At 42.5% G+C, this 25,609-nt stretch overlaps 1 protein-coding gene across 1 annotated transcript; it reads left to right on the forward strand.

The window, feature by feature from the left end:
- Positions 1-12,598: 12,598 nt before the first annotated feature.
- Positions 12,599-24,749, forward strand: LOC8032722 (pancreatic lipase-related protein 2-like). Its single transcript, XM_029980000.4, has 5 exons — positions 12,599-12,823; positions 13,797-14,105; positions 15,632-15,884; positions 20,753-20,947; positions 24,093-24,749. The coding sequence occupies exons 1-5, from the start codon at positions 12,599-12,601 to the stop codon at positions 24,326-24,328; spliced, it is 1,218 nt and encodes a 405-aa protein (XP_029835860.4). The 3' UTR covers positions 24,329-24,749.
- The last annotated feature ends 860 nt before the right edge of the window (positions 24,750-25,609 follow it).

Below are 25,609 nucleotides of genomic sequence, written 5' to 3' on the forward strand. Positions count from 1 at the left end.
TTTTGGAAGTTTCCTGGTTTTCTTTGCGGCTTTTAGGCCGGGTCAGCCTGGCCACACGTGGTTATATACTTCTCATGGGACGTTTTTTTTTTTTCTTCTTCGCGTCATTTTTTTTTATAAAGCTGCAGTCACACTGTTAATACGTCATACAAAATATACGCGTTGTTCGGTGCTGTCAATATAATGCCCTAGGGTGCCTCCATATGCGCTCTGCTTAGGGTGGAGACATCCCACCATTGTGTCCCACACGTTTATTTTGCTTTTTTGTTCAGAAGCGCGTGAAAAACTGTGTCCATGCACGCGTTTGTGGCTCTAACTGTGCTATGGCGACATTTTGTTTTCGTCGATTTCTTTGTATTTTCCCTGTGAGTGCGTGCTGTCGGCATCGGGTACTACAAAAAGTGGCATCACCCTAAACAGAAGGACATTGAGGCACTCAATAATGCCCGAATCCCACTAGAGAGACAAACAAAAGTAACCGACACCAACAAACTTCAAACACGTGCAGCATGCACGCGAAGGTTTCTTTAGCAGGCTTGCAATCCCGCCTGCTTACATCACAAGCACCAAGAGACTGCGGGCCTGCCAAAGGTACTATCCCATACATGGTCACGCTGTTTTTTCCGTTTGTTGCTTTATTGAGAGTATTCACTGGCGGCCATATCTGTGTGCGTGGATGCTGAGCGCGTGCTGACGGCGCGCTTCCATAGTTCTTTCGCAACGTGAATTTTACACCATCAAGATTGCTGGTCTTAGCAGGCTATTAATGTAAGCTCGTTCTGAGCATGCGCCCTAGACATCGCCCTCAAATATGGCGTCCAGTGAATGCCCCCTATACTTTGTTCACCCTTAGAGGGACAGTGACACAGTCTGCCAGGGTATTTACTCTCGCCAGCGTTTTCATTTTTACATGACATACGAGGGCCGAACTACACAGAGCACCATTTGCGGCTCGAAATTCGCATTCTTTCCGCCCGAAAACCGCCGATCGAGGACTGGCCGGTTTGAGTTGCGCTCACTCTCTTCTTCGTGGTCACGTGCCGTTTTCTATGGTTTAGACACAACTACCAAAGATAATCAAAGTCGTGGATCATCAAGAGCAAACACTCATTGTTAAAAATAGAAAATAAATACGATATCCATTTTTGTAGCTTTTAAAAAGCCGCAAAATAATTGATAGAAGATAAAAAAAAGATTGCACAGCCACGTGATTTTTGTTAACTCTCTCGTCCTCTTTGTTTCTTCTTCCTCCCCAGTCCAGTTTTGGTTTCGTTCCCGAACAGTTCCGTTTCTTTTTTTTTTTTTTTTTTACTTTATTAAAAATATACATGATGGTGTAGCAAAATATTGATTGGGTAGTCTTCTAACACCATAATGAATCGCCTGGCAAAAAAAATAAAGCAAACATTTTGGGGGTTGAAGATACTAGCGCGAGATAGCTCGCGCTCCTATAGCTTCGAGACGGGCATCTCTTCTAGCGCGAGCGCTGATTCTGCAGAACGAACATCCAAAGCAGCGACCTCGAACTCTCGCGCTTGTGGCATTAACTGAGCAGTGTCAGCTTAAGGGTAAAGGGAGTATTAGTGGCGAGATGTTTCGGCGGCGCCCTCTTAGGGTTACCTCTCGTGACGTCATTACCCTGCGAACAAGTTCGATGGAGTTTGTAATGAGCGTAGTGGAAGCTTGAAATCGTTGCGGACTGAGACCAACTCTGCCAACACCGTCGAAATTCAAGTTCTTACATTACTCTAGTTTCTATCGATGAGAAATCCTTTGCTGACGTCATAGTCAGCATTTGGCCAATCGTGGAAGGCCGACTACAGCGACGCTTTCGATCGCGCGCATCGCCAATAGTGGGATTCGGGCTGCATGACAGATGCCTCGGCGGGCACGTCTCAAGGATACTCGGAGTATATTTTTTCTTTCATGAATATATGTGCTTGGAACATGTCCGCAGACAGTGTTCGTGTGACCAATGTCAAAGGCGCGTCGTATATGAGAAACACGCCTTAGTTCGTGTCTTTAGATTGCATTTTTGAATTACATATTATGGCGGTGTGATCACGGCTTTAGGCTTCTTCCTCGGAGCGCGGGAGGCAGCGTATAGAACGTCGACGCAAGAGGACACTGCAAATATACCTTTTATTTCTTCTTTTCTTTTTTTCCAAACCCCATTAAACAACTTAGTGTGCCAAATAGCGGCCAGGCTCTTTAAATCGACCGAAAAAATCGGTTTCGTAACCTATCGCGTTCCGATTTTGTTCAGCGTTAGCCACAGATGGTGCATTTTTTCTATAAAATTCGCAAAAAGCAAGCTTACTTGAGCAAAGAGCAAAAAAGAAAAAAAAAAAGGCTTAACTCCTATGGAAACGCAGCGAGGCCACCGGTCTTCAAACCACAGGGCGCCCTATGGTTTGAATACCGGTGGACAGAGCAAAGCAATATGGCATCAGCCTCCTGACACCGGATCTAATGCTGAGGAAGTCACACTTTTGAATCATGACGATCGGCAGTGGCATTTGCTCTGCACAAGACCCAAAATGGCGGCGCCCACAACAATGTTGGGGAACGGAGTGCCGATACTCTAAGCGCAGCTCATTTAGTGGCTCTAGGCACGAAGTGAACTCGGGTGTACTATTTTCCTTTTCGTCTTTATTGTTTCTCGATTTCAATCATATCGAATAATGAACACATTATATCACACTACGATTGTGTAATTATTTATCTTAGATTTATTATAGAAAAGTCGTAAGGGTGCAGGCGAGCTGGTGAATATTAACCGTGTTGAATTAACCTGAAACTAGGGTAGACAAGAAACACCAAAACGTCGAAGGGACAGAAAATAGACAGGACAACGTCTCAAACTCAGCTACCTGGTTTATTTAGTCCATTTCCTTATATTGTCTTAATCTCAAGGTCATCTCCACCAACACAAAACACAAAAGAAGGAAGTCCATATAGTTCAAGCGCCACAGTCTTCACCACACAGTGCAAGAACGTTGACAACCTTTACAGGTCGACGCGATAAGGCAACATCCATTGACCTTCACACTTGAACAAAAGGATCCCTTCCTCTACTATACCTGTTTTCACCTCAAGACCCATAGGAAAAAAAGTCCGGCTTCTCGCGGATGATTACTAATTTTCACCTTTAGGTGGAGATTTAAGATATATTTATTAGCGTTTTAGAGTAGATACACGTTATCTTATCAAGGAGTACACGTTTCAAATGCCAAAAGCATCGCCTGTGCCTCCGACAACCAAATCTGGCGAGAACTATTTCGCGCGGCGTATGAACAATGCGCAAAACTTACTGTTTCCTTGAGGTGAAAACGTGTATAGTTCAAACGCCCTGCTTGTATGATTCGTTTATTTTGTGCTTTAGTTCGTTCACGGCTTGAATTTGCCTCTGTTGTTTGGAATTCTCTACCAAGTACACAGTCTTTAAGTATTGAATCAGTGCAAAAAAGAATGATACGCATTTTATATGATAGACACTTTCAGCGTCGCTTTTATTATGATTATGAATTTCTTCTTAGGAGCGTTTTACTTAAGTCTTTGTCAAATAGAAGATTTGAACGTGATCTGATCTTTTTGCACAGGGTGGTAAATGGTTGGACTGATGCTAACCAACTTTTGAATTCTGTCGATTTTCATGTTCCTTGTCGCGTTACCAGAAATTTTACGGTCTTTTATACTAAATTCATGTCTAAACTCTCACCACTGTCCCGTAGGCAAATTTAATTTAATACAATCGCATCGTCAAGCTTGGACATCTTCACAGATCTCGTAGTTTTTCGCCGGAACTTGGAAAGTCTAGTTAAAAGTTGAAACTATTACATTTTGTGTGAAGTGTGCGACCTCTTTGTTGTCAAGCTCTTTTGTACATTTTAAGCTGTGCGTGTGCTGTGTTTCTTCTTTTTGTTTTGTGTGCGCCAATGTGAAGACCCGCGTGGTTATTTTTGGGCACATTAAATAAACAAATTATTATTATTATTATTATTATTATTATTATTATTCAAAACAGAGTTCATACTTCTGAATCATAACTCGTCCTCTCCACATAAAAAAAACAAAAAAAAAACACACACGCACACACTGAAATGGTAGTTGGGCCAATACACGTAAGAACCACACAAAGCAAAAAAATCACAAGCAGGTCGCACTTCAAACAACCTAAATAAAAAAAAGGTAAAAAAAGCATAAGTCAGGCTGAACTACACTTTGGAAGCAATTCAAAAGGCTTTCTAAAAATGTAATCTGTTTTTTTAGGTTGTTTAAAGTGCGACCTGCTTGTTATTTTTTGCTTTGTGTGGTTCTTACATGTATTGGCCCAACTACCGTTTAAGTATATGCGTGTGTGTTTTTTTTTTATGTGGAGAGGGCGAGTTACAATTCAGAAGTATGAACTATGTTTGGAATAGTAGGGGAAGAGATCCTTTTGTTCAAGTTTGAAGGTCAATGGATGTTGCCTTATCGCGTCGACCTGTAAAGGTTGTTAACATTCTTGCATTGTGTGATGAAGGCTGTGGCGCTTGAACTGTATAGACTTCGTCCTTTTGTGTTTTGCGTTGGTGGAGATGACCTTGAGATTGAGACTATATAAGGAAGTGGACTAAATGAACAAGTTAGCTGAGTTTGAGACGTCGTCCTGTCTATTTTCTATCCCTTCTACGTTTTGATGGTTCTTCTCTTGTCCAGTCTCATGTTAATTCAACATGGATAGATTTATTAACCTGGCCCAGGGGCCAGTACTTAAACCATTCATTTGTCGATAGTAAATCGTCCAACATATTTTCTAAATGTGAAGGTCAAAAGACACGGACATTGATGATGATACAGACGCAAACGAAAATTTCTTGTACATTATATATCAGCAGTTTTGTCTGCCATTGGGAAGGTAGCGCAACAAACAACCAAACAGTTTTTAATTGTTTTTAATATTAACTAAGCTCTACTCCTATCAAGAAACCCAAGCAAGTTTATTGTGAGAATCGAATACATCGCAATGTATATCTATTCCATGCAATAAATGTTATTAGATACCAACAAATCAGTGTAATGTCCATAAAATATTTGCGTCAAAAACAGGTAAGTTTGATGTATTATAATTTTGACCATTTTGTTCTTAGCCCGAGACTGAGGCAGGAAAAGAGGAAAGTTTCGAAGTAGAAGAAAAATGAACAGTCGAAGACACGTCTCTAACACAGCTCACACGGCTGTGTTAGAGACGTGTCTTCGACTGTTCATTTTTCTTCTACTTCGAAACTTTCCTCTTTTCCTGCCTCAGTCTCGGGCTAAGAACAAAATGGTTAACATCCACCAGCTCGCCTGCGCAATCACTACATTATCATTATAATTTTGAGTTCGAGTATTATAATTTTGAAAATGAAAAAAAGCCATCGTCCACCTCTTGGGCAACCATTGTAGCTCTGAATGTTATAAAATATTTTATCGTAGTTTAATTATTTCCTCAGCGGCTATTGAAGCACCGTGACTCGAAGCACAAAAAAGTGCTACGTTTGATATAGAATATCTAAAAAAAATGCACGCAAAATTAAATTTTTTTTCTGCATATTACCAATGATAAGCACTACATCTGCAGCTAATTTCATTGCCCTTGCGCATGTCACTGAAAACATATTTGTGCTGAAAATTTGCAATTTTAGGGCAATATTTGGAGAGATGAACAAAACAAAGTAGTGCAAATACCAAAAACGTATATCGTTACAATCTGCTCCAAAATCCATCTCAACAAAACTGCTCTATTGGAACCGTATTTTCTTTAATAGATTCTTTATGAAACATGAACCAGCGGAGCAAGTGAGGGTCCGCGCCATTATATTCGCAACGCTACAAATGCGCATGAACAGTATAAACCAATACATACATAATAAGAAATGAAAGAGGTTTACTTTGCCTTTCGAACGACATCAATCCCACAAAACAGTATTCAAAAGTAGGTGAGCAATGACCTGCCAAAAAGTACCTAAACTGCCACATTCAGTGGGACTGTGGCCTTAAAACCCGAGACTGTGGTGAGGGAAAAGTTAGGAAATTTTAAAGTTGAAGAGTTCCCGTTTCACGTAGCTTGTAGTGCACCCCCCTCCGACACCCACACGCACGTGCGCGCATGCCCGCACGCACGCACACGCGCGCGAGCACGCACACACTCAAACACACACACACACACACAAACCATTTACCCTTTCATTTTGGGTAGGCATTCTTTCAGGACCTTATGATATATAAATGTACTTAAGAACTTGCTGGCATTTGTTCACCTATCATCTAATCTCTGGGGGAAGTGATAACTACAGAATAAAATTAAACATTTTGCATTATATATATACAGGGTGTTCTTTTTTAAGCTTAACAGATTTGTTTTAAAAGAGCCGTGAAAGTTACACTTATGCCGCTTGTGGAAGTGAGTTATACGGCCAGGGGGACATGTTACAGGGGACTAATCGTAACGATCAGTCGGCTAATTAATTAAAATTTGTTAGATAACTTTTTAATTAATGAAAATAGACTTATGGTTCCAATTAGAAACTTGCTCAGCGTCATCAAAAACCACTAAATCAGTCATTTTCAGAAAGACCTTGAACGCGTGAGAAGCGTAGTGGTGGACTAAAGTTACCACTCGTGGAGCAGGTACAAAGCTAGCGGTTGCGATAAGGCGCCCGCGCGATTTTTCCGCCTCTTCTCTAGCCCCAGCCTTGTACCTGCTCCACGAGTGGTAACTTTAGTACAATACTACGCTTCTCACGCGCCGAAAGTCGTTCTGAAAATGACTGATTTAGTGGTTTTTGATGACGCTGAACAAGTTTATAATTGGAAACATATGTCTATTTTCATTAATTAAAAAGTTGATTAACGGATTTTAATTAGACGACTGATCGTTACGATTAGCCCCCTATAATATGTCCCCCTGGCAGTATAACTCACCTCCACAAGCGGCATAAGTGTAACTGTCAGGGCTTTTTTGAAACAAATCTGCTAAGCCTAAAAAAAAAAAACACCCTGTATATACACATATATATATATATTGCGTGTTAGGAGTGAGTGCTTTTGCTGAGACTGCTTCCGCGCTCCTCATTCGTGTCGTAAATGTAACATACGTATAAAGCGATAACTGGTTGCATCGATCATCTGTAGAGTTTTTTTGTAAATGGGTCATTCCATGGGCCAAAGGAGACGGCAATTTTCGTCATATTTTGGATATGCTTGAAAAAAAATAATATGAATAAAGTCACATTTGAAAGTTAGGATGGCTAAGTTTCAGGGCTGAATTATATTTATTTTTGCTGACGTCATGCTCCAAAGTGCAAGAAATTTGAGAAAACCTCCTGTATTTAAAAAATTGATTAAAAAAAGCTATTCTTACCACATAATTTTACGTTTGCATGCAATCGAGCATAAATATATTCTACCTTACCTTGAAGGGAAAACACCTTACGCGGCCATTTTGGGTACCGACAGGCACTCCAAACCGAAGCCAATTTTTAAGATTTCTTGATGTTTTTTAGTCAACTTGAAATTAAAATTTGACTAAGAAACTTTTTTTACTTATTTTTATAAACCTTATACTCGACTAGGTTGCATTACAACAGTAAGAAATTATTCGGACAGTTTTTAATTAAATGGTGAATACACTTTCTTCAAAAACGGCCCTATAGAGGGTAAAAAAAGCCATGTGGGCAAAGGTGCTCGCATTTTCTGACATTACCAAAAGCTTAACCGACCCCATCTGTTCAACATATAAAAAAATTGGAAAAGTACTTCTTGTTATTTTGGAGAAATTTTTTTTTTTTTTTATATGAGGCAGAACGGCATTACCTCCAGGCGTCCACCTCGTCGGGAACGCACGCCGGCGTCTGCTACGGTCGAGTGAAACACTGCACAGGGAACTTAATTTCGTTAATTATATTTGTATAGCTAAAGCTGAGGATCTTGACATCATGACATGTCTATTTATAGTGACTAGAGAGTGCATTTTTTTTTTGCTCTAAACTATATGTCCGGGTGCGCTTGCAAGTTGAATAGCGACAACTCGAAATATTGTTTGAGATACTTTTCATCAAAGCCGAAACAAAGCACATTTGCAGCTCATCGACGTTTTTGTTTCTTCTTATGCAGATAAATATAAGATATAGTGAAGAAATACTATATCACATTTAGAATATCAGTGTTTCATTAGCTTTCAGTTCATGTCATAGGCTAGAACACTGCGCACATCTGGAACGCCACCGGTGTGATCCGTCTGCTGCGATGTCTTAAATTCGCAAGAAAAACTCTTCCTGCAGGATGGACGTGGGTGTTATTTTAGCTACCATGTCATAATATTCTTTTGGCACGCTAATTTGAAGGCTTTAATTCCACTTTACATGTACTCAGGCGACGGGAGACAAAGCCGTCGTCTGCTAACTGAGTTTGTGAATGCAGACGGTTGATCAGAATTGGTTAGCACTTTTGGTCATACTCCGTTTGCTTCTAAAAAATGAAATAGTGAACGCTAGAGATCGTCAACGATGCCGAGCGATAACGGTGATTTTCTTCCTCTTCAACGAAAAGGTATTGGGGTGCAAATATATAGTGCAACTGAAAAACAGAGAGTGAAACATTAAAAAAAGCAGAACATTAAGAGTGGAATTCAGGCCAACGGCCATTCGAAGGTTATAACACAACAGAAGCATGTTGCGTGTTTACCGCTTGTAAAATATGTGTCTCCCATGTATGAAAAAAAAAATTCTGTGTTGTGCTCCTATCAAAAAACCCTAATATTAGTATTCGCTTGCCCTTTCTGGTATATTGATATCTTATCTGAGTAACATCTGTATATATAGTATGTCTGGACTATATATTACATTCATGTACATAAAAAAAAAAGAAATCGCTGAACTATAAATGTGCTTTGTTTCGGCTTTGATAAAAAGCATCCCAAACAGAATTCGAGTTGTCGCTATTCAACTTGCAAGCCCACCCAAACCTTTTGTTTAAAAAAAAAATTATTCCCCTTCTAGTTACTATAAATAGACATGTCATAATGTCAAGATTCTTAGCGTTAGCTATACAAATATAGTTAACGAAATTAAGTTCCCCGTGCAGTGTTTCGCTCGACCGTACCAGACGACGGCGTGCGTTGCCGACGTGGTGGACACCTGGAGGCGATGTTGTTCTGCCTCATATTTAAAAAATACTCTCTACAAAATATCAAAAAGTACTTTTCTAATTTTTTGATATGTTGAACAGAGGGGGTTGGTTCACCTTTCGGCTATTTCAGAAAATGCGAACACTGTTGCCCACATGGCTTTTTCTTACCCTCTATATGACCATTTTTGAAGAAAGTGACATATTCACCATTTATTTTAAAACTGTCCGAATATTTTTTTAGAATTATAATGCAACCTAGTCGAGCATAATGTTCAGAAAAATAAGTGAAAAAAGTTTCTTAGTGAAATTTTAATTTCAAGTTGGCTAAAAAAATATCAAGAAGTCTTAAAAATTTGCTTCGGTTTGGAGTGCCTGTCTGGACCCAAAATGGCGGCAAAAGGTGTTTTCCTTTCAAGGTAAGATAGAATATATTAGTGATCGACTGCATGGAAACTTAAAATTACGTGGTAAGAATAGATTTTTTTTCAGCAATTTTTCGAAATACAGAAGGTTTTCTCCGATTCCCCACACTTTGGAGCATGACATCAGAAAAAATAAACGTAATTCAGCCCTCAAACTTAACAAACCCTACTTTCAAGCGTGTCTTTATTCGTATCATTTTTGTCAAGCATATCCAAAATATGACGAAAATTGCCGTCTCCTTTGGCATGAAATGACCCAAATGACATACGTGGCCAATACACGTGCTGGTTGGTACCCAAACAGCAAGCCGGCAGGTGGACGAGGAGAGCAGTGGTAATATCCTGCTGTGCGAAGCAAATTCTAAACCTCTGTAGAACGCATCCAAGCAATGCGGAAAGCAAGTCGTCTGCTTCTTGCACACGAGATGCGGTGACTTTAGAACGACGCCGAGCTCTGATTGGTTTTGATTGAAATGACTGTGGGTAGACTTAAATGATAAGTGCCTTCAAGTATACCCACTCTTTTTTTTTTTTTTTTGATCAGTCATTAAGAACTCGGCGTTCTGACGTCACGCTACCCTTGTGCAAGAAGCAGACAAACTTGCGCTCCGCTTGAGGAAAACCTTCCGTTTTTTATTGTCTTACTTCCTAGTTTTGTCAGTCACTTTCTTTTTTATTAAACTCTTAAACAAGCTTTCTTTTTTCTTTTAGTCAGTCATGCCTGTTTTAGTAAGGGTTAATTAAGTGCGTATGTATGAGCGGGAATTGTATAGGCCGTATGAATTTTTTATATTTTTAATTATTGTACTTTTAGCAAATAGAGTAGATTTGTACTCTGTTGAGTATCGGAATACTTTTGATTTGTGCCCTGTTGAGTATTGGAATACTTTTTTTTGCTAAACAGGGACTTGATAGATTTGTGTTTCCTAATAATGGACTGTAGTCAATATCGAACTGTATTTCATACCATACTATTGCAACTTGAAATGGTCTTGTTTTTAACTTATGAAATGTGCGATTTAGGTATTGATAAATAGTTACAATCTTCTGTTTTCATGAAGCTTAACTTCTTTTTTGTTAGTTGCCTATGCCTACTATTGAAAACCCATGAGAAGAACCAACCCGCTATTACCAGGACAGTTCTCAATGTATTGTAAACCCATTAAAATATTTTTTTGCTATGGGCTGGAATATATTTAAGGAAGTGTCATGTTTGGAAATGGTTCTGGAACGTCACATGGAGATGCTTTTTTATTTATATTTATTTTTGTATTTAGAAAAACACATATGTGCTTATAGCACCGAGTTCGACTCGGGTTACCGGCTCCAAGATTTGCTTATACTGCTACGAAACTCGACTTTTGTTGCTCCTGAGCTGTTCCAAAGCTGAATTTTTACTGCTCCTAAGCTGCTCCAAAGGGGCATCTTTGCTGCTCCCAGACCTGCTCTAAAAGGCTGAAGCTTGCTTCCACCCCTGGTCGCTGTAGCTGCAATATCGGGCGCGTTAGTCAGCAATGATTGATGCAGGAGGCTTTCGCTTTGCCTTACCTCACTGATGTCGCAAAACATGAGTAATGACCTCGCCTCATTTTTAGATAGTCTTTTGATTCTGGCCATTCCTGAGCCTAAAAGAACGCGATAATTGTCGACATGGCAACGTCTTTGGAAAGTGGATTTCCTTGACTCAATCGGCTGGGTATTGATAGCACACAAAAGGAGACAGCGTCCCAAGAGACCTTTTTCTAATTACCCAAGCGTCGAGGAGAACGCTGAAAGTGTAATTCTACGTTCCACGCGCGCTCGCCTTTCTTTTATAAAATATTCGAAGTAAATAATCATAATAAGGCTTCGACGAACGCGCGTGCAAGGCAAAATTTGTTTTAGACATTTTGCTTTAGAACAATTGATACTGCAGACGCCAGCACGTACAACGCGTGTAACTACACTTGCAGTATGCACCTTGGTGCTTGGGAAATTTATAAAAAGGTCTATTGGAACGCTGCTTGCTGTTGTGGGCTATCAATACCCGGCCGATTGAGTCAAGGCAATCCGCTTTCCAAAGACGTTGCCATGCCGACCATCCTCGCGTTCATTTAGTCTTAGGAATGGGCAGAATCGAAAGACTATCTAAAAATGAGGCGAGGTCATTGCTCATGCTTTGCGATTTAAGTGAGTTAAGGCAAAGCGAAAGCCTCCTGCACCATTCGTTGCTGACTAACGCGCCCGATATTGCAGCTACAACGACGCATTAGTTTTAAAGCGAGCGGCGCTCACTCACCGGGGCACCGCCATGTTTCTCCGCATCCCTACCAAGCCAGTCACGTGATTTCAAAATCCCTCTCCTAGGTACTGTGGCTAACTTTAGCCACGGTTAGCGCTTCGAGCAAACGGGTCCTGGTGCCCATTTTTACTCCGTTACATTTTCAAGTCCAACCGAAATCGACGCTACGATCCCATGGGGCCAATCAGGCAGCAGCGAAAATTGCATCGTCACGGCGCTTGTTGTGTTTGCGGGTTTGCCATCCCCAGCTAAACGAATCGTGCACAGTAAATGCACCGGGATCCTGCGCTTTTGTCTAGGCGTGATTGGTTTAGCCGGGAATATATAAGCGACAAAGGCGACCAGCGCCGTGACGATGCACTTTTTTTCCGGTGCCTGATTGGCTCCATCGTATAGTCGGCTATACGGTCGGACGTAATAGGGAGTTTTAGGGAACCCTTTTTGCACATTCCCAAACGGTATATGATGGGCCCTCCGGTACGAACTGCGCATGTGCTATACCGCATAAGACTCCCGCACGCGCAGTTTCGTACCGGAGGGTCCATCGTAGCGTTTCGGATGTGCAAAAATGTTTCCCTAAAACTCCTCAATGTGAAACGGGTTATAGTCTACGGTTAAATGCACGAAGAAGAAACGAGCGTTGCGCTTGCTGGTCGAAGTTGAGATTTCGGTTTATCGAAACGACCGCAATAGCTGGGCGACCTTTTTGTTTTGTTTGTGGCGAGATGCGATGTCTGTGCCAATGTCTTCAAGTGGTTATTCTTCTCACGCGCTTGTAGTGCTGATCCTGGCGACGTCCGAGACCTTGGGAGGCGTGGTGAACGGCACATTCCCGGTGGTCCCCACAGAAAGAAAGCATGCTGAGGAGAAAGAATGCTGCAAGGGTCACCAGAAGCCCACCAAGGAAGAAGTCGAGTGGGGAAGAGAACTCGTCAAGAACGTCTACATCGCGAGCGAAACCGTAAAAGTAAGAAAGTTGTTATTAAAAAAAAAAAAAAAAAAGTCCCGGATTTTATACGGGATGCGAGCCGCTACGTCTGCTCTTTAATCACGTCGTGGGTTTGTTGATCCAGAAGATTGAGTCCATGTGCTTTTGTTTTTCCCCTAACCTCAACCAATATATGCGCACACTTACACCGCGAGGCCCCTGGACGGTCTTTATGGTGCCCCTTGAGTGGCTAAGGCTTCAGAAGAAGAGGGTTTTTACAGAATATAGCCCCTGATTGATCATACATTTCAAGTAATTGCTGTTTTACGGTTTCTATAAATATTGTACTTCTGACACCAACGAATGTCTTATTTATTGGTGTTTTTCAGTTTTTACTGATTTTATATTTTGGACTCCCACGCATGCCTATTTGTGTCTTACAGTTTTATCCGGTGTTGTATTTTTTCCAGACGGATGTTTTTCGGTGTTTTTTGTTTTAACCGATTTTGTATTTGGCCACACACGGAAGTTTATCGGTGTTCTTGTTTTTAACCAGTTTTGTAAGTTTAACACTGACGGATGTTCAGCGGTGTTCTTCGGTTTTAAGCCATCTTGCATTTTTGGACCAACGGACATATATCGGTGTTTTTTTTTATTTCAGCCTATCTTGTATTTTTGAAACCAATGGACGTTTATCGGTGTTTTCGAAATTAACCATGTTTGAGCGTTTGACACTCACGGATGTTTAGCAGTGATCTTAGGTTTTAATGCATCTTGAATTTTTGATACCAACGGATGTTTAAACTAAAGCAAAAGTGCAGGGGACCTGGTTCAATACTGAAACGTTAACCCAAGAGCAAGGCAAAAACAGGGGCAGACAACACAAAGCTTTGTGTTGTCCGTCCCGTTCCTGGGTTACCATGTTAATAAATGTATATCGGTGTTTTTCGGTAAAAAGCGGGAAGCTATACCGCCTAGTTGTAACGGAGAGTTTTCAACCAACTTTCCGCAGATACTTCCCAGGACTGCGTTCTACAGCGACCAAGAAGTCTGCTACAACGGCCTGGGCTGCTTCTCGCAGAGGGACAACTTTTCGCACTTCATCTCGCTCCCTTCTAGCCCCAGGGAGGTGGACACCAAGTTCATGCTCTATTCCCGCAAGAACAGACAAGTCCCCGTGCTCCTCGACTACCTGCGCTACGAATCCTTGGGCGTCGATCAGTTCCAACGGCAGAAGAGCCTTGTCTTCATCGTGCACGGGTTTGGTGAAAGTGGTAACGCTACTTGGATACTGGAGATGAAGGACGCCTTTCTTGAAATGGTGAGAATGACTAGACAGTCACTGACAAGGTGAAAACGGCAGGAAAGGGAGAGGTCCCACGTCGAGCTCAAATTTCCTACCAAAGTTCCTGCTTTCAACAACTCGTGGGTGCCTCGTGGACCACAGTAATTACTCCGAATCTACAAAACGGAAAACCGTAAATGACTCAAGTTTTTGTAAGCTCGAATTTTCGCGAATCGGGCCAAAGTCGAAAATATGTAATTATTCGCGGGCTTCAATTTCCGAGACTCGGGGAGGTATGCTACGTATTTGCTACACTAGGGAAACATATTCGGGGGATCTATTTTTCGCCAATCATAAGCAATTAGCGAAATTCCCAAAAATTAGGTCCTCGCGAAAATTATGTCGTCTACTGCATCTAGGTCAATTTCTCTGTTTATTTTGGCTAACCAAGTGATTGATTAACCGTCCAAACAATCAATTATTGTTTTAGTTCTGATGCATTTTTTTCAAGTGGTTTGTCGGGTGAGTTTTGTGTTTGAAATTTTTAGGAGAGAGTAAAAATGCCCGCCTTACTACTTGGCATGCCTCTTTTTCGCTTAGGATGTGAAATGGGCACTTGCCCGTTTCACAGTAAAGCGCCTTAGCATTCCTTACGGTTGTGAATCGCAGTGATTATAAGGTGACTACGGTATACATGTAGCAAAATTTCAATTTTAAAATTGCTTCCCGTGTTTTCTTTTTGCTGGCGGTACAGTGTCAAGTTTCGAATAAGACTTTACATTGCTCTGCTCACGACATAGCAAGAAACAGTAAAAGCAAAAATATATAGCTTGACTTAAAAAAATATATATTACCTTGAGGCCAACGTGTTTGATTCATTTTAATTAATTATTCAAAGAAATGGTGGCAATTAATTAAGTTAGAAGGTTTTATCGGCGATGAACCCTAAAGTGTGCATGCGTTAAAAATAGACATCCGCGAAAAACCCCAAAAGGCCTGTCGTAGATCCCACCTTGCACCGCGTGGCGCGTTGAATTGTGGGACCGTTCCTATGTACACTCGGGTCGGCTCGTACGCTCCGTACATCCTGGAGGTGGCTCAATTCCTTCACTCTCACCCAGGCACGTTGCCAGGATTTTGGTTTGGGGGGGGGGGGGGGGGTGCCCGCCCATGACAAAATGCTGTGTGAGGGGGGGGAGGTCCCAGCAAAATGTAAGATTTCGGGGGGGGGGGGGGGGGGGGGGGGGGGGGCCGGGCCCCATGGGCCTCTTCCCTGGCTACGTGCCTGCTCTCATGACTGCGAGTTCAGAACAGAAAGAAGACAAAGCGAACGCCTCGCAAAGCCAATGCTTACCCTGTCTTGTTATCGTCCTGCGTCCTTTTCGTTCTGAAATCGCAATATGCTAAACGAATATGAACCAACGCTTCTATACGTGGGTTCTTCTCCACACGCCGCACATCGGATTGCCGTAGTGCGTCGAAAAGACAATTTGAGGCGATAAATATTTCCGAAATGGTATCTTGTCCGCGTACCAACCTCTGTCCGGCCGTTCGTCGTGCAGGAGGACGTGAACGTGGTGGCCGTAGACTGGAACAAGGGCTGCCCTATGCCCCTGTACATGACCGCCGCCGCCAACACGGCGCTGGTGGGCAGGCAGATCGCGCGCCTCGTGGAGGTATTGGCCCACCGGCACCCGGACACCGTGGTTCCGGACAAGGTGCACCTGGTGGGCTTCAGTCTCGGAGCCCAAGTTGCGGGCTTCGCGGGAAGGAGCTTCTCCAGGACGATCGGGAAGAAGATCGGACGGATCACTGGTGCGCGCTACCGGAAATAATTGTCCCGCGATTAAGAGTGCAGCTAAATCCTCAGGCGCGGAATAGACCCATTTCACTAGCCAGTTTTACTTAGGGTGCTTCAATATCCTTCTATTTGGGGCGATGGCATTCTTTGTAGTACCCGACACCAACGCTCGCCGGGAGAATACTAAGAAATCGGGGAAAACAAACTGCCGCTTTAGCACTGACAGTGCCAAAAGCTCGTGCCAAAAAACGTTCTTTCAGGCGCTCAATATATATATATATATATATATATATATATAGGGTGTTTTAAAGAAACCTTTGCAGGGTTTTCTTCGCCGCAAAATTGAACTACGCATCGCCCAATGATCATTCTCCGCCCAAGAGTAGCTCTAGAGGTCCGAACCAGGTAAAAAAATATCAGCACGGACCGGTATTTTGTTCAAAAGTTATGTGATTTCTTGAAAATTGTAATGGAAAAATGGCGGGCGACGAAGCTCTCGAATACATGGAGCTCTATGGCGCCAGACACCGAAAATAGCCGAAAATGCCCCCCCCCCCCCCCCCTTTTTCACCACTGCATTTTAAACAAAAATCACTTATAACTTCTGAATAAGATATCGGTTCGGGCTGAAACTTTGGCGTCTGGTTCTGACCTTTAATGCTATTTTGGGCCGAGAATCGGGGTTCAGCGAAGTATAGTTTATATTTGAACTGAAAAAAAAAAAAACACTAACTTTTTTTTCGGACACCCTGTATATACAGTGTATAAAAATAAGGGTTTGGAACCAAATGGTATGATTCAATCGCCCTAAACAAACCGCCCATAAACAAACCTTAGTTTTGCTACGTTGCCGCGATGCGTGAATGGGAGTCCCACTGCTAATGCGTCGTACAAAAGACAATCTGCATACACTGTCTGTGCTTCTTCCTTGTACGAGTCCTGTCATTGGCCGTACTAAAACTGTCTGCAGGCATTTGAAGCATTCAGAAACAGACGTGCTTCGAACATGCTTCAAGCCACAGATAATGCCGTCATCATGTCTCCAGTGAACACCGTACGGCACAAGACACAGCCGCCTGCCTCGTGTGGGCGAAGAGGGGCGTAAGAGTGTAAACTAGAACAAATGGCACAAAACAATCGCAATAAAAAAATATACGGGAAAAAATTGTAGGAAGGTGTGAAAAAGAACCAGAAACAGTAAACAGTAATATTGGTGCGGTGATCTTTAGGCGAGAGGATTAAAATACCAAAATTACCCGAGCTCTTAAACGCGACCTGGAGAGCAACTTCTGAAATCGTTCAAATATGGCGATAACTCACTCCGCGGGCTCTAAGCATCCTAACCATCCATATACTATAACGATGCGCGGCCGATTTACACATTGAAAAAAAAAGTAATCAAAGCTCGAAATTATCGCAGGCGATGGGAGGAGCATTGTGACGGCAGCCTGGACGACATGTAACCAATGAAAGCGCGACATTTCGTTGAGATAGCAAACGCTGTTATTACAAAATGTGTAGGCTTTTGTAGATGACAGAAGCAAGTAAGAGTAGTCGAAAATAAATATTTCGTGAAGAGGAAACTTAGTACTGCCATAAACGTCTAAAAAACAGTGCACTGTTTTTTTGTGTTTTTTTTTTTGTTTTTTCGGTAGTGTTGTGTCCGGCCGTCAGCTTTCGAGCGCACGCTTGCTGTATGAGCAACGAGTCGCGCGCATTCGAGATATTGACACGAATGACAGATGAAGAAATAGAAGGAAACGGAATGAACTAAAGATTAAATGGGGGCGAACTTGTGCCAAAAACGAAAAAAAAAAAAAAACAGACCTCGAGAAAGCAGCAGCGAGCGTCGACGGCGGCAACTGCAAGCGACGGTGCGTCAGCGTAAGAGCTGGCTATCGCGAGAGATAATCAGCGAATGAATCGGCAATATGGCACTCAGCTCTTCATCTACTATGCTCGCCATTTCGAATATTCTACTGAGAATGTTCGAGGAAGAGCTAAGAAGAGACTGACCAGGCAAGGCCCCCCATCTCCCTTAGCGAAAACTAATACGTTTGAAATATACCACATTCTAATTTGAGTGTATTTGAAATACAGTTCATAATTGTAAGTACACGAAAAATAGACCGAAAATATAAACTTCTTTTTTTTTTTTACTTAGTACTAAAATATACTTCTAAAAATCATTTTAAAATACCTTTACTTAAACTACATTTGAAGTTCCCTTCATGCGTTTTGAAATATGTAAATACGAAATTAATAGGCACGAAATACCTTTCACATATATTTCTTGAAATATTTATTTAATTCATGCAAAATATACTCCAACCCTAAAAAAATGGAGCAATCAAAAATACGTGCAGAATACTCTTAAAATACCTGAAAATTGTAAATACTGTTGTGTTATACTCTAAGTACCTTTTGAGTGCAATACTTTGGTAGTTGACTTAAACTACCAAAATATTGAAAAGCTCCCCTTCTAGAAGTTCACTTCAAGCAGATATGGAGTACTTTGAAGCGCCTAAATACAACATTTGATTAGTCTGTCAATTCAATTGCGCAGCATCGCACTGATAAATCAGCCCAGTTTATGTTATCGATTCCTTTTTTCTATCAAGAACACCTGATCATTTCCTTGCACACCAATCACAAACGGGGTTCGGGAACTTCAACCACAACATTTGCTGATGCTGGAAAGCTTCAGCAGATGCTGTGAACAGATACGTTTGGCGTGGTTTTGTTAGCACAATGTTAGTTCACTGAACGTGTATACTCACCCTTGTACGTGATGTGAGTAGTGACTTTAATATAGTGACATTAACTACCATATTAAATAGTCAACTACTAAAAAGGATAGGCAAAATAACTACCGTAAAATATTTATTTTTCGCGGGCTCAACATTTCGTGATTTAGGTCAAAGTTGGAGTTTTGGAATAATTCGCAAGTTCTAATTTTCGCGACGCGCTGGGATCGCAATATAGATTTTAATGTTTTTACATTTTGGCGGAATTGTTCACGGGACCTATTTTTCGGAATTATAGGCGATGCGCGAACTTTGCGAGAATTAGGTCCTCACGAAAATGAAGTCGTTTACAGTATTTTAAATTGAAGAAACTGCCTTGATTCACTTCGTCCTGAGTGCTGCTACGCAGAGAAGCAATAACATGTATTTTATGAGCCGTTTGTGTGGATATTGCTTAAGGGACTGCCCCGAATTGTTATTAGTCGTACCAATGCTTTTTAGTAAGAGATATCGTCCACGAACTTCAAAACACTGTTTCCCCTTTGACAGACTCCCGAGGAGAAGATCGAATACTTGGAACCTTAATAAGCGCACAGGTGGTCACCGAAAAAATGATTACCTTCAATATGTAGGCTATATAAGGCTCTAGAGCAGTCAACGGGATTGTGAATGAGCTGTTCAGTGCGTCATGGTGTTTGTGCTTGTGTTCGTTTCTAATGTAGCTTTGGGAAATGTATTTAGTAGTGCCTTCAAATACCGCAGGGACACCATGTGCTGACAAAATCGAAAAAAAAAGATTGTGTAACCGGATTTTGATGCACAAATGGCATCTTGAGTGAGAAGGGATAATATTTTTGGTATATATATAATATTTTTTTATTCATATTTATAATGTATTTTGAATACCTTACGAGCGTATTTCGAATGTGGCCAAAATAATACAGAATAAATACAAAATGAATATTCGTATTCAATATATTTCAACTTCGTTTGAAGTACGGTCTCTTTTTGCTAAGGGCTGGCCTCCTCCTCTTTTAAGCTCGGGGTAAGAGTATACAATTCTTCTAGATGAACGGAGAAGCGTATTTTGTCGATCATGCACGCGGCATTATCACTCTGCAATTCCCCCGGTCGGAGGAGCGAGGATCCTTCGCTTACTAATGGCTAACCGTGGTCTCGTTCTCGGAACATGCTCCTCCCATCGCCAGAGAGGAAAAGACCTCGGTGTGGGTCGATTTTTGATTTTTTTTTTTTTTTTAAGTTGTCCGCGTATTGTAATGATCTAGGCATTTCTGGGATGCTTAGAGTCAGCAGAGTGAGTTATCTCAATATTTAGGCGATCTCAGAAACCTCCTCAGGGCGCCATTAATTATGCCGACAAAGACCGGGGAGCAGAGGATGGGGTTGAGCACAAACTACCACCTCGCAGAACCACCTTGCAGGAATTGAGGTCACGTGACTTGAGGTTACATGACGTGGTCACGTCACGTGACATCCCTTTTCCCACGCTATTCAGTGAGAAAATTTACGTCACATAAATTGAGGCCACATGATGTTTGTGATTTGATGTAACATGGACGTCACTTGACTTAGTTTCATGACGAGGTGCCGCGACGTTAATTTCCCCACTAAATTTAGCCAAAAAATTTACATCAAGCTTCACTCTAAGATATGCCTGCGCAGTTACTTACCCGCAAAACACTCAAAGAGCCAAGCTCTGCGATCTGCGAAATCAGTTCAGCGAATGATGAGGCGAAACATCCGTCTGGACCTAAAAATTAAGTCTGCGCTGTGGCGTTACGCAATGCAAAGCGTCATGCCTACATTGCGTAATGCCACAGAGCAAACGTAATTTTGAGGTCTACACGAATGTTCAGCTTCATCATTCGCTGAGCTCATTTCGTAGATCGCACAGGTCGACTCTGCGAATGTCTTGCGGGTAAGTAGACGCGCAGGCATTTCTTAGAGTGTACAATGATTTCCCTTCTAAATTTAGTGGGAGAATTGGCGTGTCAGTTCTTTGTGATGGTTCTTCGCGACGGGTCTTTATTACGGGTTTCTCATAGAATTCGGCTAACAAAACACATTAATGTTTAAAAAATACATGATATTTGTTTGTTTGTATCATGACGCAGGTCTGGATGCTGCTGGTCCTCTGTTTGAGTCCTACGGGTTCCACGTGAGCAGGCACGATGCGCAGTTCGTGGACGGCATCCACACGAGCGCGGGCACGAACCTGCTCAAGGGTTGTCTGGGGATGGTGAAGCCCTACGGCAACGCCAACTTCTACCCCAACGGAGGCAAATCCCAGCCTGGCTGTTGGTGGTTCGGTAAGCTTCGACTAAACCTCCCCTAATAGGGAAACACGCTAAACAAAATGAACCGTATACGGGTTCCCTTCGCTGCTGAACACGGAGGAAGCCCATCACGACGAGCCGTAACAGCGCTAGACGAAGCTCCGTATGCGATTCGACCAAGAAAATAGCATATGTGCACATATCAATGAGCACATTTCACTTGCTCATTATGTTGCACATCGAACTTTTCAGATTTAATAGTAAGATTTGTTTTTCGCTAGGGTTCCTTCTATTCTACGCCGTGACTTATCTCACGTTCTGCAGAAAGTCGACTGTGTTGAATTTTCTTATCAGAGTGCATAGGCCATGATTGAGGTTTTGAAGGAAGAGTTCATCACAGGCTAAGAGTTGCAGTGACCCCTCCTGGAATTATTTGAGCCAAAAACTCTAATTATTTCAAGAATTCAGCTGATATAATGTCAAACCCGTCTCTCCTAGAGTAACTGATATCTTAAGATACAGAAAGCACGGCTTGTTTCTTACATACAAGGCTCTAGGAAGCGCTGGCGCGTACACTGGCAAAAGAAGGTATTCAGGTGTCCCACAAACCAGTATCATTTCACACTTGAACCTATGATGCCGCGACCGAAAGATAGTCCATCAAAAGAAAGAGCGCAGGGCGTTGTATATTCAACTCCATGCGCAGAGTGCCCTGTCATCTAAGTTGGCGAAACAGAACTTCCAGAAAGAATTTAACAACACAAAAAACAATGTGCGAACATTCGACCGCGAGCGCTGCGCTATTTAGGAACACTGTGAGGACTATGACCATCGAATGCACTCGCAAACACCCGCATCATAAATGTTGGGGCGAATTTCCACCGGAGGCTTTTTTTTATAAAATCATGGCATATCAAAGCAATACCGGAAAATGTCGATATGTCAACTGACACATTACCATCATCCTACGTGAACGGACTAAGTCACCCAACAAAGAAGTAAAAGAAAGGTACCATCACTGTACACTCTAAAAAAAAAGCCCGTGCGTCTAGATTTCCATAAAACACTCGGAGAGCCAATCACCGCAACTTCCGGAGGCAGCTCAGCGAACGACGATGGCGAAACAAATCTTTAGACCAAAAAACGCAGTCTGAGTTGTGACATTTAGCAATGCAAAACGTCACGCTTGCATTGCTTAACGTCACAACGCAGACTGCGTTTTTTGGCTTAATCATATGTTTCAGCATCGTCACTCGCTGAGCTGCTTCTGTAAGTTGCGGCGATTGGCTCTCCGACTGTTGTGCGGGAAAGTAAACCCACGGGCTTTTTTTAGAGTATAGAAGAAAGCGAAAGGCTGATATCCTCTATCTGTAAATAAACGCCCCCCGAAGAACAAACCGAGCCGGTTTTGAAACAACGGATCCTCCTTGTAGGATTTGGTTCCTGATTTTATTAAATTTTTTTTCAACTTTTTCCCCAACCAGGTAGACCTCTGCCGAAATGCTTGCGTACGTACAGGGCATGTCTTGTTATGTGAACGCGTCTTGCTTTGTGATTGGTCATTTGGCGTTCTTATCAGCCAGCTAATACCGTAATATCTTCGCGCTTCATGCTATGGCATTCGCTGTTCGAAGTTCTTGTTGGCTGATAACGCATTCTCATTGGTTACAGAAAAATAATGAGGTGCGCGGGAGTCGCCTCCGTTTCCCAAATCCTCAGTGAGCATTTACACTCTAAAAAAAAAAAAACCGTGCGTATACTTTCCCCACCCAAAACTCAGAGAGCCAATCACCGCAACTTACGGAGGCAGCTCAGCGAACGATGATGCCGAAACATATGTTTAGACCAAAAGACGCAGTCTGAGTTGTGACATTAAGCAATGCAAAACGTCACGCTTGCATTGCTTAATGTCACAACTCAGAGAGCCGTTCTTTAGTCTAAACATATGTTTCTGCATCGTCATTCGCTGAGCTGCCTCCGTAAGTTGCGGTGATTGGCTCTCCGAGTGTTGTGCGAAAAAGTAGACGCACTGGCTTTTTTTTTAGTGTAGTCATTTGCTTCGAGCCTCTCCTGCAGAGAGGGCGAGTACGTGCAGCATGTGTACATACAAACCCAGCAGGCCCTTGGTGTTCCAGTAATTTTGTAAGAGGTGCCTTTAGAAACGCGCTCTTCTCATATACCTCAATTTTTCACATCCAATACACTTACTTCCGAAGAACCCCAATGACGTGAGAGATCTCAAGTAAGGTGTTGATATGGTCTGCAATTTTTTTTCATGAAATGTTTATGGGGTTGAATTTTCGGAATTTATTCGGTCAGATCTAGTTTCTGGAGCCAAACCCTCGCGCCAGCAAGGCTGTAATTATTTATTCGTGACGCACGAAGCACTAATATAATCTTAGGTATCGTTCGCAATACCCACTTAGTCGTTATGTGATTATCCGTCCTATTGCCCACTTAGTCGTGATGCGATCATCCGTCGTAGTGCCAGTAAACTGTTATCACGAATCACCGCATTCTGCACCTTCAGATAGCGTTCAGTAAAATAATTTTAAGCTTTCGTGTTTTTGAAGTCCGTACACGGAGAGAAACCGAGGGAAAGAGGGAGATAAGAGCACGCGGGGGTCGTCCAAGCGCCGAGCTGTGATTGGAGCGATTATCAAGTAGACTAAAGACCCGTCGTTTCCCTCCAATTAAGACGCGGTCACACTGCTTATACATCATACAAAGCGACAATCTTTCTCTGAGGCATGTTGCTTTCTTGCATAAGGGCGCTGTCACATTGGCCATACAAAAACTGTTTGCAGACATGTTCGAAGCTTACAAATGTTAGACGCAAACATGCCTCGAAGATCTTTGAGGCGTGTCCGGAGGCATTTCGGCCGTCATGTCGTCAGCGAACAACGTGACATCTGTATGACCTATAAGGAGTACGACTGCGGCAGATAAGCGAACAAGAGTGTCGTCTGCTGCTCGCGAACTGCCTTGCGTTCAAACGGTGGTTTATAGAGACATCGGCAGCTACAGCCATTCCGACTACCCACTAATCCTTCCAATCAGAGCTCGGCGTTCTCACCGTCCACGCGTGCTCTCCTCTCCCCATCTCCTTCAGTTTCTCTTCATATAAGGTTGTTCTTCCGAAATGACTTCACCCACTCGCCTTTTCTTACGGTTGCAGACTTGGCGTGCCACCATCGCCGTGCCGTGGAGTACTTTATGGAGTCTATCCAGTCTGCCAGAAGCTGCCAGTTCAAGGCCCTCAAATGTCCCGGCGGTCAGAAGGCGTTTCTCGGGGGACGCTGCGGCAGGAGTGGCTACAACTGGGGGGAGATGGGCTACCACAGCATAGACGCCAAGGGAAGGGGAGAGCAGTACTTGTGGACCAACAAAGACTGCCCGTTCTGCAGGATGTAGAAAAACGCGGGTCATTGTGCAAAGCCCAAGACCGGCGCCACCCGTCATTTCAGTAATCGTTTTGTATATATACATCGTCATCATTATGTCTCCTTGTATTCTCAGTCAGTGACAAAAAAAAAAGAGAAAAGGAGCTTTTGCGTTGAGGTTTACTGCGACGGAAACAATGGGTCTGACATCTTGTAATTTTTGTTCATTTTAAGCTACATCATCCCTTACTGGTTTGTTGGAGACGACGAACAGATCGTAGTTTTCCTTATTCTTTCTCTCAACCTAGCGTTTATTATATGCCCTACTGAGTAGGAATCAAGCTTTAACAATTCGTAACTCAAACGTAGCTCGCATTTTTTTTCCCAGCAATTGCGCATTCACTGCCACAAGATAGTTCTATGAATAAAATTGTTTGAGCGTGCTTTCTTCATTTTCTGCGTTCTATGTAGACGCTTTACACACGCGCCTAATTACAGCCGCCATTGCTGACCTTCTCTTGTCTTACCGAGATGCCGAGCAACTGAAACGGTAGTTGACGATCCTCTCCAAAGGCCGATGCTTTAGAAAAGGACACAGTTGAGTCTAATATGGCAATAACCTGGCCTGCTACGGTAATGATGAAGTGAAATAAACGGAATAAGAGGAAACAAAAACTGAAGGTCAGTCATGGCGGCGTCTATGCACAGCTGCTGCAAAACGTGTATACTGTTATTAGTTTTATAGATTTCCACCCCTTCTTATATTTCCTTAAAAAGAAAATCAACCACCAAATTTATTTTAGGTTCTGACATCGCATTCAATTTAACTCTATCGACCTGCTCATAACTACTAGAAGAAAGCTGTTAGGCTCCTTGTGCGATTTCGTGAATCCCTGCGTTGGGATGCACGTTACGCGTACCATAATTGCAAACGCACTCTAAAATAAGGGACGAAAAAGGTAGTAAAAACGCGTTTTCCTCCCTGTCCGACACAACTCCAGGTCGAGGAGCGTTCTACCATACTGGTGGCGTCGGAGGAGAAAAAACGGAAATAAAAAAAAAGGGGGGGGGGGGGCTCCAGCCCCCCCCCCTTTTAGATATTTAATACGGGGAAAGAGGGCGTGGTCGAGCTTATTTTAATCTGAAATGATTTATGCATATGTATAGCCCCCCCCCCCCCCCCCCCCCCCCCCCTTACTGTAGCTCTTCGCTGTCAGAAGGTGCTGCTCGTCACATGCTTAGTGGTTTGGAAGTTCAAAGCTATGTCTTTTCGACTTAAATAACTGTGCCATTGGTAAAAAAAAAAGAAAAA

Source organism: Ixodes scapularis, unplaced genomic scaffold (genome assembly GCF_016920785.2).
Source record: "Ixodes scapularis isolate PalLabHiFi unplaced genomic scaffold, ASM1692078v2 PGA_scaffold1__304_contigs__length_218370807, whole genome shotgun sequence".
NCBI lineage: Eukaryota > Metazoa > Arthropoda > Arachnida > Ixodida > Ixodidae > Ixodes > Ixodes scapularis.

What these genes read in the sequence shown, in the direction of transcription:
- LOC8032722 (XM_029980000.4), top strand. Translation starts at nt 12,599, where the DNA reads ATGTCTTCAAGTGGTTATTCTTCTCACGCGCTTGTAGTGCTGATCCTG. An exon ending in TCGCGAGCGAAACCGTAAAA is followed by an intron (nt 12,824 to 13,796) that starts GTAAGAAAGTTG and finishes AACTTTCCGCAG; the next exon opens with ATACTTCCCAGGACTGCGTT. An exon ending in GCCTGGCTGTTGGTGGTTCG is followed by an intron (nt 20,948 to 24,092) that starts GTAAGCTTCGAC and finishes TTACGGTTGCAG; the next exon opens with ACTTGGCGTGCCACCATCGC.